Source organism: Mesoplodon densirostris, chromosome 4, assembly GCF_025265405.1.
Source record: "Mesoplodon densirostris isolate mMesDen1 chromosome 4, mMesDen1 primary haplotype, whole genome shotgun sequence".
In the NCBI taxonomy this organism is placed as follows: Eukaryota; Metazoa; Chordata; class Mammalia; order Artiodactyla; family Ziphiidae; genus Mesoplodon; species Mesoplodon densirostris.
This window is the reverse complement of record NC_082664.1, coordinates 135,652,190-135,666,280: the sequence shown is the minus strand read 5'-3', so window position 1 is coordinate 135,666,280 and position 14,091 is coordinate 135,652,190. Positions and strand designations below refer to the sequence as shown.

Genomic DNA, 14,091 nt, shown 5'->3' with positions numbered 1-14,091 from the left:
TCTTGCAAACCCCTTACGTGAGCTCCCCTCAGCCCTCGGCTCAGAGCTGTCATGTGTCACGCTGCAGTTCTAGAGAAGAGGGGCTTCCCTGTCTCTCCCGTCTATGCTGAGCCTCCCAGAGCCATCTTCCTGGCCAACCTAGATGCATCTTCCTCTGTCCTCACCCTTCTGGGCCTTTGCAGCAGGTCAGTGTCCTGGTTTTCTCCATACCTCCCCTAACGAAGTGGAGCAAGGTGGCCTTCCCAGGGCACGGTTCTCCTCATTCTTCATGCACTTCTCCTTGGTGAGCTCATTTGTCCTGTGGCTTCAGCTGGCATCACCCAGTCTCCACACCTGTATCTGCAAACTCCCCTGGACTCTAGGGGTACCTAGGGATGTTAATAGTACCCACCTCATCAGGTGGTGGTGAGGATGAAATGAGATAATGCTATAAAAATGCTCCAGGCTTCCTTTGTTAAGTGCAATGCACATGTTCGCTGTCGTCACAGTATTATAACGGGCCCTGTGTGACTGCTTCCTGTCTGCCTCGCCACTTGAGCTCTTAATCAGTCCCCTTGCCTCCCCGCGTGTCCACCTCAGTGCTCTCGATTCTTCCAGCGTTCCCTTCCTCTTTGCGGTACGTGGGCCTCTCACTGCTGTGGCCTCTCCCGTTGTGGAGCACAGGCTCCGGATACGCAGGCTCAGCGGCCATGGCTCACGGGCCCAGCCGCTCCACAGCATGTGGGATCTTCCCGGACGGGAGCACGAACCCGTGTCCCCTGCATCGGCAGGCAGACTCTCAACCACTGTGCCGCCAGGGAAGCCCCCTTCCTCTTTCTTAACTCCTGCCTTTTCTCATTAGCGGTCCCTGGCTAGGAGAGCTGCACTTCTTTTCCTGCCCCGTCCCCACCCTGCCTGACTCTGACCCCCCACTCAGCTCTCAGATCTCAGCTCAGCGTCTCTTGCTCTGGAGAATTTCCTTGACTCTCCCAGTCTGGGCTGTGACCACTGCCGTGCACCCCGTGCCAGCATGCTGCCCTTCCCCATTGCAGTAACACTGACCACAGGGACAGGGCTTGTTCATTTGTCCCCCACGAGCCTATAATGAGGTCAGGTACTGCCACGATGTCCAGCCTAGGGCTGTGATAATACAGTCTGAACGAATGCATGGGCCCACCCCATCATTCCAAGACCACCCCACCCCCAGCACTCAAACATATGTGTTCACAAACACACTTGCTCTCACCCTGACCGAGTGGGTCTTTTCTGGGGACGCCCCTAAAGGTCTGGAGACATGGAATGGCTACTGTAGCTGAAAGATGGAGACAGGGGCCTTAGAAGGAGGGCCGCACAGCGCCACACGGCGGGCGGGAGGCACCGAATGTGCTTTCACTGCATTGTAGGCCAGCTCCAAAGGCCTACAGGCCGCCTTGTTCAGCTTCCTTGTTTAGAAATGAGGAGTCCACATGCCAGAGGTAAGGCGACCAAGGTCACATGCAGGTGGATGCAGAGCCAGGAAGAGAAGCTGGGCCATTGCTCCCTGTCTGTGTAATTGCTTCCCGTCGCGGTGAAAGTTTAGCCGTGTCCTCAGTGAGGTCCTGGCCTCTGCCCAGCAGGCGTGAACAGAACAGTTTCCCCCAGGAGGCACATCGTGGTCCCGTGGCCCAGCCCTGCTGACGACCTCTGTAGGGGTGTTGGCTGATTCACAGCCGTGCTTGGAGTGGGGCTGTGAGGCTGCATTCATTACCTGTGGACCTGGTGCTCCTAGAGCAGTTAGAGGAATTGTCCAGGGCCCTCTTTGCAGCATGTGATTTTCGAGGGCCCGGGGCCAGGCGGGGGCGTGGAGCCAAGGGAGGAGTTTTATGTGCTCTGCTTGCTGGCCTGTGCACGGCTGGCATGTTTTCCCTGCTGCGTACAAGGATGCCCTAAGGAGACCAGCTGCCTCCTGGATCTTGGTTTTTTACGTGACGGCTGTATGTAGACCCTAAGTCTATTCGAAGCCTTTTCGCTGAGTTAGCCTAGAGAGCCAGAGAAGGTGAGGTACTGGGCCTTGAGTAGGCACGGCCTGTGTTCTGATCCTTCTCCCTCCCGAGATGTGGATAACTGCCCCGGACCTCAGTGTACGCTGCTGTAAACTTCGGAACCCCTTTGACTTAGAAGCCTGCCAGTCAGAAATGCAAAAATGTAAACGTTTTTTTGGACCACACAGGTTCACCCTCCTCTGTGGGCAGGTCACCCACTCTGGGCCAGCCACACCACTCTGCTTGTCACTCTGTGCATACGCTGTGGTCAGGACAGTGGGAGATGCAAGCCTAGCCCGTCGTGGTGGCGTCTCCTCTCATTATTCCTCAGGCCTTGCACTCCAAGTGGATGGCAGGGAAGGGGGTGAGCTTATGTTTTACTCACGAGGGTGCTTGTACAGGATTTGGATTTGTGAAAATCCAAATCAAGGCTGGTCAGGGTGAGACTGTTAACACGTGCTCCGCAGGCATCCAGGGACTCCTGTGTGCACACCTCTTACCTCTGTCGGACCCGTCCTTAAGAAGGAACAGGCAGTTTTATTCTCCTGGCTCACCTTCTTAGTTCTCTGGGCTTCTTCAGGTTGCCCTCTTCTGGACGGTCCTGGGAACAGGGTCTGGGGCCTCGGCCTCCGAAGCACATTTCACTGTTGCTAAGGCCCACTGGGGATGGGGAATGGAGACACCGATAGGCAGGCGACAGGGTTTCTTTCCAGATGCCGCTCAGCTAGGCTCATTTCCTATTAATATAGAAGAAATCCTCGGTGAGGCTTAGCCTTTGGCAGGACACCTGGAGTGTTCTTGCTGACTTCTGCTTTTGGCATAAGAAGGGAGAAATCTAGCAGCATCTGAGATATGCTGACTGCAGAAGCCTTTGCCGAAGCTCGAACTTGTAATGCAGCAGCCAGCAGCTCAGGGGAATACTAGCTTCCCCTGTTACTACTTGTGTAGATCCCTGGCAAGTTGGGTGACTGACTCATCCCAGTTTGCCTGGGACTCCCTCAGTCTTAGCGTTCAGAGTCACGTGGCCTGAGCACATCCTCAGTCCTGGGCGGGCTGGGATGATTGGTCATGATCCAAGTTGATTAACTTCTCCAAGCCCTGATGTCCTCAGCAGAGACATTACCTGCGTCATAGGCTTGTGGTGGGGATGTCGTAGGATAGTACAGGTGGAGTGCTGAGCAGGTGTAGCGATTCCCTAGGGCTGCTGTAACAAGTTATCAGTACCATCCACTCGGTGGCCTAGAACAACAGAAATATGTTGTCTCAAGTTCTGGAGGCCAGAAGCCTGCAAGCAACGTGTCAGCAGGGTCGTACTCCCTCCAGACCTGTAGGAGAACCCTTCCTTGCTTCTTCCTAGCTTCTGGGAGTGTGCCGGCAATCTTTGGTGCTCCTTCACTTGTAGATGTCTCACTCCAATCCTCCGTCTTCACGTGGCATTCTCCCCGTTTCTCTGTCTTGCCTCTGTGCATGTCTGTCTCTGCATTCAAACTTCCCCTTTTTATAAGGACACCGGTCATACTGGATTTGAGCCCGCCCTAATGACCTCAGTTTAACTTGATTACCTCTGTGAAGATCCTATTTCCAAATAAGGTCACATCTGAGGTTCTAGGGGTTAGGACTTTAATATGTCTTTTTGGAGGGGACACGATTCGACCCATCACTGCAGGGTTAACTTGGACTATTACTGGTATTTGTATCATTATTGTTGCAATCGTTGAGAACTCAAGAATATCTAAGGGGCGGCTCCAGTATTCAAGGGGAGAAGACAAGAGGCCCCCGTCATAAAGGGGAGCTGACTTGGTTGTTGGAATTCATACCTGCGAACCATTTCAGCACAGAGGCTATAGGAACACCCCCTCTAACCTCTGGGCTTTTGCACTGTGTGGTGTAGATGGAGCAGATGCGGAACGAGCTACTTCAGGAGCGAGCCGTGAAGCAAGACTTAGAGTGTGACAAGATTTCCCTGGAGAGACAGGTGAGGGCAGCTGGCCTCATGAACCCCTCCCTCCCCCCCCCCCGCCCCCGCCATGGCTTTGGACTAGAGCCCCTTGGTTGAGCCTTCTTTGCACAGCACCCCCAAGAACTCTGCAGAGTAACTCACCTGAGAGGTACAGGTGTTTCTGAGGCCTTTTCCAGAGAGGTTATTCCCACAATATTAAGCGTGCTTGTGAGTTTAGCAGCTGGGGAGAGGTAGAATTGCAAGTGTGGTTTCTAGATCCTAAACAGGGCTAAATTCGAATGAAAGGAGAATAATAAAGAACCAGTGTCCTCAGATGCAGTAGTTGCTAACAAACCTTACTTGAATCACTATTTATTTTACATGCCATTCATGTAAGTTCTTCACCGAATATGATGTAGGATATTGCTGAAGGAGCCTATTTCTCCTGTCCCACCCCAGTAGGTTTATTTACTTATTTATTTTGGCTGTGCCGCACAGCACATGGGATCTTAGTTCCCCGACCAGGGCTCAAACCCACACCCCCTGCAATGGAAGCGCAGAGTCTTAACCACTGAGCCTCCAGGGAAGTCCCCGCCTCAATAGGTTTATAAAAGGCCAAGGTCAACCTCATTTGTCTGACATCCAGTAGTCTTAGGACATGCAAAGATTTCACTCAGGCTTATAAGCAATGTGATAGAATCTCTTCTTTTGGCTTGCCAGGACATGAGTGCAAAGCTTTTCCCTGGATACATCCCCAGGTCTCCTGGGGCCACACATCCTAAGGTGGAAAGCAGGCTTACCGCAGTCACTGACCAAACACTGCCCCACCCTGTGTTCTGCTCTGCTCTGCACAGAGGGCCCGGCAGACACAGCCCCTCACAGCCTCCCTGTCTAATTCCAGAACAAGGACTTAAAGAGCCGGATTATCCACCTGGAAGGTTCCTACAGGTCCAGCAAAGAGGGGCTGGTGGTGCAGATGGAGGCCAGGATCGCAGAGCTGGAGGACCGTCTGGAGAGCGAGGAGAGGTGAGACGGGCCCAGCCGTGGTGCAGAGGCCCTGGTGGGTAGTGGGCATCACATTACAAAATGCTTTCACACCTGTACCTCTTCCCATCCTCGAAAGCCTGTGAGGAAGGCAGAGCAAGTACAACCTTGCTGGAAAATTGTTTCCATTTTATAGATGAGAAAACTGAGACCCACCAAAGTAAATGACTTGAGGAAGGTAGCCTGGCAGAATATTGATGTAGCAGGACTAAAACTTGGGACTCCCCACTGCTCAGTTCTTAGCTGCTCCTTTTCCCATGCCTTAAATAGGACAGGCTGCCTTGTAAGCTACTGAGTTTGAGCTGGAATAGAGGTAAGGGGGCTGTCTCTGCTCTGGGGGGCCAGGTATATTCAAGCAGAGACTGAGTGGCCATCTGTCAGACATGGGCATGTGGGTGGAAGGGACACAGGATCAGATGACTACATGTGATTCTCTACAGCTTGTTCTCAGACCACAGCCTGAGGGCCAGTACCGGGTTAAGCTTGACCAGCCTCAGTTTTTTTTTTTTTTTTTTTTTAATTTTTATTTTTGGCTGCATTGGGTCTCTGCTGCTACGTGTGGGCTTTCTCTAATTGCGGCGAGCAGGGGCCACTCCTCGCCGTGGCGCGCCGGCGCCACTCCTCGCCGTGGCGCGCCGGCTTCTTGTCGCGGTGGCCTCTCTTGTTGCGGAGCAGGGGCTCTAGGCGCATGGGCTTCAGCAGTTGTGGCACGCAGGTTCAGTAGTCGTGGCTTGCGGGCTCTAGAGCGAGGGCTCAGTAGTTATGGCTCATGGGCTGTAGAGCGTGGGTTCAGTAGTTGTGGCTCACGGGCTCTAGAGCACAGGCTCAGTAGTTGTGGTGCATGGGCTTAGCTGCTCCGCAGCACGTGGGATCCTCCCGGACCAGGAGGATTCTTAACCACTGCGCCACCAGGGAAGCCCCCAGCCTCAGTTCTTACTTATGGCCCCTCACCTTCCTAGAAGCAGTGTGGGTGTGTGTGCATAGAGTACTTTACATAATCCATTTTCAGTAAGACTTTTGGGACTGGGCCTTTTTGCTCCAGGGCAGCCTGGAGTAAACTCCAAACATTCACAGCCTGGCAGTCTATGACCCACTGCCTTACCAAGTAAAACCCAGGACTGGGAGCACTCAGGGCAGGTCTGGCTCCGGCTCAGCCTCTCTCTGTCTCTGCAGCCTTGGGCAAAGTCCCTCCCCCTCTCAGAGCCCCTGTTTCCTCATCTGTCCAATGAGCAGCGCTGTCCTACTGTACACTTGTGAGTCTCTCTGACCCTGCGTCCACCAGGCAGCCCTGGGCTGGCCTCCCGGGGGGCTGGGATGAGACGGTCCTCTGTTCTGCTTCCCCCACTCTTCCAGGGACCGGGCCAGCCTCCAGGTCAGCAACCGCCGGCTGGAGCGGAAGGTGAAAGAGCTAGTGATGCAGGTGGACGATGAGCATCTGTCGCTGACTGATCAGAAGGACCAGGTGCGGGACCCTCTGCGAGCTCTTTTAAGATTTAATGTCTCGGGCTGGGGAAGCGAGAGGGAGGGGAGGCCTCGGCGGGCAGGCAAGCGGTGAAGTTGAGTGGACTGAGTCCGCCCTTTGCACTCCACCCCTTACGTCATGGAATGGGGCCTTTAGAGCCCACTTTAGTAGGGGATTTCAGCAAACTTCAGACCCTGAACTTGGCTTTTAAAAAGTAGAATTTTTGGTCTTAGAGTCTCATCTCCACTTTCCCGTGAGGCTGGTTGCCCCCTTTGCCACACCTTGGTTGCTGGGACAGAAGGGGGCTGGACCACTGGCCTCTCCGTGCTGGGCTGGGCGACCCTCTGGCTCACGGCCTGCCTTCCCCCTGCAGCTGAGCTTGCGCTTGAAAGCAATGAAGCGACAGGTGGAGGAGGCTGAGGAGGAAATAGACAGACTGGAAAGTTCTAAGAAGAAGCTGCAGAGGGAGCTGGAGGAACAGATGGACGTGAATGAGCAGCTGCAGGGGCAGCTAAATTCCATGAAGAAGGACTTAAGGTGGGCACGTGCGGCGACCCCCCCGCGGCTGTGATGGCCCTGACGTTTGAGGGGAGCCTGATGCTTTCAGAGCGCTCCCACTCCTTTGTCTCAAGCTGATCCCTTGTTGTCACCTTTGGGGTCATCCCATCCTAGGGGTGAGAGCGGCTGTATCCGCTCCAGTCGCCCCACGTGATCAGTAGGGTGTCACGTGTGGCATCCTTGTACCATTGCCCCGGTGTCAGCTGGGCAGGTATCATCCCTGTCAGGGATGTCAGACTAGCTCACACCACCATGCAGGGAGCAGCTCCTGGACCAGCCCTTAGGGACTCCTAGGTTAGGGAGAAATGAGATAAAGTTGTGGCTTGTGTTCTCAGGAGGACGAGGATATCCCAAACCTGGTCTCCGGAGAGAGCTGCTCTCTCGAGCTCCCCTGCCACGGCCCTAAGGATGGGGGATTAGGTGCCGGGTTGCTTTCCCTGCCTCAGGGTCACTGCCTGGGACATTGGAGTGAGGGGTTGAGTTTAAGTTCACACCCATTCATGGAGCTGGGCCTTTCTTGGAGGCCGACTGTGACCTGGGGCTTTTTGCTGGCTGCCCAGGTAGTTCTCTTATAAATGTCCAGAAGACTGGAGCCTGTTGAGAATCCTGTAAACAGGGCATGTCTATCGAGAACCCAGCCCCAGGCTGGCATTAGGGGGCAAAATTTAAGGGGACACCAAAAATCTCAATCAAGATGCAATATTAAAAAAAATTAATGCAAACAACCCATGGTGAACAAGATGATAAAATTTTAAATTAAGATGGGATTCATGGCAGCACCCTGCTGAGCCATATTGGAGCTTGAGGCAGAAGGAAAAATCAGTACTGTTGACCTTGCCCCAGCCCTGCCCAGCCCACCCTGTCAGCAGCAGCCTCCCGTGCTCTCAGGTGGGCAGTTTGCTCCCTGTTGCTATAGGAACTGGCAGGTGCAGACAAGTTAAGTTCCTGTGCGTATATGCCACTTGCTGGGGTGGAGAGACAGGCGCCTAGAACCCCTTCGCCTCCAGATCGGAGGTGAGCCCCGGTCCAGGGCCAGGAAACACACCGCCTGTTGTTTTGCAGACTTAAGAAGCTGCCAAGCAAAGTGCTGGATGACGTGGACGGCGATGACGACGACGACCTCAGCACAGATGGGGGGAGCCTCTATGAGGCGCCACTGAGCTACACCTTCCCCAAGGATAGCACCGCCGCCAGCCAGATCTGAGCCCACTTCCAGGGGCCTGCAGCCGCCCGCAGCGGGAGGCGAGGAAGGGAGCGCCATCACCTCCTCTTCGTGGACCAGATAATTCCCCCCTGTGACATCATGTCCTCCTAGGATCTCTATGGCAGCACAGCTCTGGTAGCTTAGACAGCAGCTATTGCAGGGTATGCGTTGAGACGCCTGCAGCCACTTGGCAGGATGGAGCCCCCGTTCTGCACAGCTGTCTGCAGCACCATCTGCACTGCTGCTCCTCTCTGCCCTCCGCGCCCCCGTCAAGAAAAAGGGTCCAAATGCTAGTTCCTATTTAATAGCCATTGTGAAGCGGGGGGGGATGCATAGGCTGTACATATTTTAAATCAGACCTTCTCACAGACTGCTGCTGTTCCATTTTGGAATGTTGCAGAGGCTTCGTGGGGTGGCTTGTTTGTAAAGTTCACACATCTCTATTGAGTATTATTTTTAAAAATACAAAGCTACTAGATTTTTAAGTATAACTGAGCCAGAGGCAAGAGGGAGAAAGTAAAGACCACTCTGGGCATCAGAGTTGGAAAAAGGAATTGTGGTGATAAGGCACAGTTAATCCTAAGAAGAGAAGTTCAAGTGGTCTTGGTAAAGAACTTGTTGATGGAGAGAGGGAAGTCAGAGGTCACTTGTATCCGTGGTCCTTGGTTGCTTATTTTATCTAGAATTTTGTTAAAATTTTTGAACCATGCTGAGACCAATACCAGTCACGAGCCGCAATTTCTTTTGCACAGGTGGAGTGGGCAGACATGCACGTACGGTTTTTGACAAAATGATGTTGGTTTCCGGGGCCGGGGGTGGAGCCCTCCTGTCGTGTCTTTTTGGTCCTTTCCTCCCGCCTCCAAACTACACTCTCTCCACCGTCCCTGGACGGGGTGGTTACCAGGTGGGGACCGTGAGGGTTTGGGAGCAAGGTTCGTGGACTTAGGCTTGAGGAAGAGGCAGGTGATGTGCAGTAAGGTCATGGAGGAGATAAGCAGGCGTGTGTGAGCGTGGGTAGGAAGGAGGAGGTGGAAGAGGAAGAAGTTGTTGAAAGCTGGGGGGATGTGTAGGATGCCTCTGCAAGAGGCAGATTGAACAGGATCTCAGGTTTATGTCAGGAAAGGGAGGAAGGAAGCAGAAGTCAGACAGAGGCATGTCTGTGCAAACTGGAAGAATCCTGACTTCTGGGACAGAGGCACAGCGGCCGGCACCAGGCAGGAGGTCTGGGACTGGGTGAGGTCTGGGCAAGGCCACATTGCTGGGATGGAATTTCAGGGAGGCACTGGGAGGATGCTGGGTATCCTGGCACTTCCTCTTGCCCTTCCTGGTGTCACCTCCACTGTGATGATCCCTAGGCACACACAGAGGCCAGGTCCAATCACAGCCAGTCAGGGCCGTGGCCAGGGAGGGAACCCTTCGAGTTGTGTGCATGTGAGTGAGTGTTCAGCTACCTCACGGTGTCCCCACATATCCTGGTAGATAAGAGGCCTGTGACCCCAGCGCTCCATGACAGTTGCCACAGGAAGCAGGGAATCTCAGGGCCCTACCTACCCCAGGTCACAGAGTGCACCCAGCAGGATTCAGAGTGATCAGCCCCATTTATGGGTAGGTGTCGTCGCCCCCCGCCGCCATGGGTGAGGCCCCAGAGCAGAAGAGCCAAGCCCTCTTCTACCTCTGCTGGGCGGAGTGCTTCTTGCCTCTGCTTACTTGTATGGAGAGATTCCTCCCTTTAGCCGTTCATTCATTTAGCATATATTTATTGGACATCCATGATATCCCAGTCTTTGGCACTGGGGACACAGCAGTAAATAAAGTGGATCAAAATCCCTCCCTTCCTGGAGCACTGTCAGGGGAAAGGGGGTGATAGACAACAGTCACACCAATGAACACAGAGGCTGAGCCCCTTCAAACCTAGCCCCGGAGCCCCTCTGTCCTCTTGGGGAGGCAGCAAGCCTGTGGTTGGTTGACTGGCTCATTGGAACCCACAGGGGTTCTTCGACTCTCATATGTTGTTGAGTTCCCCGCTGCTTCCACCACCATTAGGAATTTGCCAAGAAGCCTGCCCAGCAATGCTTCCACCCGCTCATCACTACAGATTAGAGATGGGAAAAGTTGGGGGCCCAAGAACTTTGGGAGCGAGTCAGCATCTGTCTTAGTTTGTGAGAAAGTTTCTGCCTCTCATTCTGGCCAGTTCCTTCCGGTAGCCATGAGGCAGGCTGCAAGAAACAAACTGCCTGTGAAAAGAGAACAGAGCTCACCATTCAGAAGATCTGCATCTTTACCCTAAAATTGGAACGTTAAAAATGTCAACAAATGCGCCCTCCTGCGCTGTAATGAGGCTGGCAGTGAACTGGATGCATGCAGTGCACCAGGATGGGAGGAATATGAGCCTGGGAGCTGAGAGGAGAGATGTTTTCAAGTACCAGCTCATCTTACTGTGGTGACCTTGACGGGTGACCTTGAGAGGCCTGCACTCAGAGCGGCAGATGACGGGGAATGATTGAGGACCAGGGCTCAAGGTCCTTGCCAGCTCTGACACGCTGTCATTCTTTGATCTTATTATGTACACATACATATTTTTTTCTGTTTGTCGCTTTAAGAACTAACCCTACTCAAGAGTATTTTCTTTAGCTAGTTTAAAAAGAAAAAAGATATTTTATTTAATAAACAAGTATGTGGCCAAATGCAGTGCTGAAGAGACAATCATCATATAGCTTTATAATTTTTTTTCCTGCTTCTGAGTGTCATCCGACAATGCCGATAGTCTTATTTTGTTGGGTTTCTGCTTTCGGGTATGGTTTGATCGCCTAGGTTTGTCACCGGGAAGAGACATTCTTAGGCAGCTACCTCCATGTAAGTGAACTCCTGGAGAAAGCAAGTTTGCCTTTCAATAAACGGTATCACCCAGCAGGAATCTTGACTCCTGTTATTTCGACTCCCTTGTTTTCTCCAGAGCTTGGCTCCGTGTCTGCCAAGAAACAGCCCAGGTGAATGGCTGGAAGCTACCCAAGGTAGGGGAACTTGGGGCGTTCCAGGCTGGAACCCGTGTCTGAAATAGAAGGGTGGGGAGGGGGTAAGTGGGGCACGCTGAGAGGATTAATGCCCCTGGATGGTTGTGATGTTCTGAGAAATCCAGACTGCCCATTTCCAGAAAATGGCAAAAGGGGAAGTGTGTTGATAACTGAGAATAAACAGGCACCCCCTGTTTTTTCCTTGTTCCAAAACTGAAATGGGTTCTCCTGTAATCACAGTTAGCACATAATCTCACATGATCTGCAGCAGGCTAACAGCAGGTACCCTGGTCCATTTTATATGAAACGGGAGTCACTTCCACGTGGAAGGGACCTACACTGCTCATGGTCCTCAGTGCCATTCTCTGCCCTGTCCTCTGGAGGCTGATCCCTAAAGGCCCTGGGTCTCCCCCAACGACTGATGACGACTCTGGTCGGGGTCAGCTTGTGGGAGCAGGTGGAGGTCAGCCTTTTTCTGTTGTTGCCCCTCTTTTGTGCAGCGTTTCCAGCAGTGATGCAGCCGGACAGGACTGCACAGGATGCACAGGACTTGGGCGACCATACCTCCTCCTTGTGTCTCTGGTTCTAAAGGTGGTCAGGGCGGCCTGCTGCTGTTCCTCTGCGCCCCTCGGCAACCCTGGTGGGTTCCCCCGATACTGCCGTCCACCAGGGCATTTCTCCATTAAACCCTTTCGGCCGCCGCAGGTGGCTGCTGCTTCTTGCCCGTAGCTCTGACCACCGCCCCCTCAACGCCCCCAGTGATGTAAACATCTGGCCCATCCAGCTTGCAGCCCTTGACTCCCTTTATTCTGACTAAACAGAGCGCTCAAATATAGATGAGCTTTTCTAATTTTAATAAGTCCTCAAAGTCTTTGCATAAATTGTTTGCTTTTTTTTTTTTTTAAGAAAGGTCAGGATTTTGGGGGTGTAATTTTATCATTTGTAAGTAAAACACACCCTTTTGGTCCTAGTTGCTTTTGAAACTGTATTTAAGCCTCTTTGGCCCCTGTGCCAGGGTCTTTGTGGTGAGCATAACAGATCCTGAGAGGTTACCTGTCCCCTGTGCCTGTGGGAGGGAAGTGACTCAGGAGCTCAGAGCCAAAGGGAAAAAGTCCTTCCAGGCCCGCAGCTAGCTCCTTCCCCCACATTCTCGACATTCTTCCTTCTTTGAACTTGTGGATGGTTTCAGCAATCCTGTCTTTGTAGGAAGATAGTCATCAGTCAGAAAATTTTCTAAACTTTCAAATGACAGGAGAAAATGACTGGACAGCAAGTTCCTATCAGCAGCTGAACAGCCTCAAGTCCAGAAATTCCAGGCTTTGTGGAGGGGTCAGCAGGCCTTGGTCCTGCTCTCAGACCTGCACTGAAAGTCATCGTGGATGTTCATGTGTATGACCTGAGACCCAGCCTGTCTCCATCTGCAGAGCAAGATTTGAGTGTGTGCCCCATGCCGGGTTTGGTAAAGCTGGAAAGGGTGCAGGGCCCTTCCAAGAGACATTCAACAATGACACCTATTCTGTGGCGGTAGCTTTGCAAGTTTCCTACCGTGAGGAATCTCACTTGGTCTCACAACAGTTGTCAACAGCGCCCCGGGGATGGGGCATGTGATTCCAGAGATCTTCTGGGTAAACAAAATTAAACAGTTTTACAAGCAAGGCAGAAATGTTGGCAGGTAAGGACTCTGAGGCTTGGGGAGGCTGGGCATTTTCCCATAGGTCACATGTGGAGTAAGTAGCCAGCCCAAGGGCAGAACCTGCCAGCATGGGCCAGGTGCTGTTGCAGATACAAGGTTTAAGGCCCTGTCTAGGACCTTTATAAGCTTATAGTGTGATTACAAAAATGATTATCAAGCTAAGTGGAAATTAGATACAAATATTAAGTCCTTCGTATATTTATGGCACACCAAATTTGTCTGCTCTTGGGCTTGGCTAGCCCTCTGCCTATAGCCGGTGCCACTGGTTTCCCCTGGTTTTCCACGTACAATTCAATAGCTAAGTGTGTTGGCCACTTACTGCTCTATATTGGACATTGTTGTAAACCCTCACTTGTATTTACTCTCTTTTTTTTAATTTTTTTAATTTTTTTTAATTTTTTGCTTTATAACAAATTAAATCAGTTATACATATACATATGTTCCCATATCCCCTCCCTTTTGCGTCTCCCTCCCACCCTCCCTATCCCACCCCTCCAGGTGGTCACAAAGCACCGAGCTGATCTCCCTGTGCTATGCGGCTGCTTCCCACTAGCTAGCTACCTTACGTTTGGTAGTGTATATATGTCCATGCCTCTCTTTCACTTCGTCACAGCTTACCCTTCCCCCTCCCCATATCCTCAAGTCCATTCTCTAGTAGGTCTGTGTCTTTATTCCTGACTTACCCCTATGTTCTTCATGACATTTTTTTTCTTAAATTCCATATATATGTGTCAGCATACAGTATTTGTCTTTCTCTGACTTACTTCACTCTGTATGACAGACTCTAGGTCCATCCACCTCATTACAAATAGCTCAATTTCATTTCTTTTTATGGCTGAGTAATATTCCATTGTATATATGTGCCACATCTTCTTTATCCATTCATCCGATGATGGACACTTAGGTTGTTTCCATCTCCGGGCTATTGTAAATAGGGCTGCTATGAACATTTTGGTACATGTCTCTTTTTGAATTATGGTTTTCTCAGGGTATATGCCCAGTAGTGGGATTGCTGGGTCATATGGTAGTTCTATTTGTAGTTTTTTAAGGAACCTCCATACCGTTCTCCATAGTGGCTGTACCAATTCACATTCCCACCAGCAGTGCAAGAGTGTTCCCTTTTTTCCACACCCTCTCCAACATTTATTGTTTCTAGATTTTTTGATGATGGCCATTCTGA

The 14,091-nt window shown here is 51.9% G+C and overlaps 1 protein-coding gene across 1 annotated transcript in view; it reads left to right on the top strand.

The window, feature by feature from the left end:
• The window catches only part of CGNL1 (cingulin like 1), a 164,579-nt gene extending 153,573 nt beyond the window's left edge, over nt 1-11,006 (top strand). The window contains exons 15-19 of the mRNA XM_060095287.1: nt 3,892-3,975; nt 4,841-4,965; nt 6,337-6,445; nt 6,819-6,982; nt 8,066-11,006. Coding sequence (XP_059951270.1) covers nt 3,892-3,975; nt 4,841-4,965; nt 6,337-6,445; nt 6,819-6,982; nt 8,066-8,207 — 624 coding nt within the window. The 3' untranslated portion in view covers nt 8,208-11,006. The remainder of the gene's footprint in view (nt 1-3,891; nt 3,976-4,840; nt 4,966-6,336; nt 6,446-6,818; nt 6,983-8,065) is intronic.
• The last annotated feature ends 3,085 nt before the right edge of the window (nt 11,007-14,091 follow it).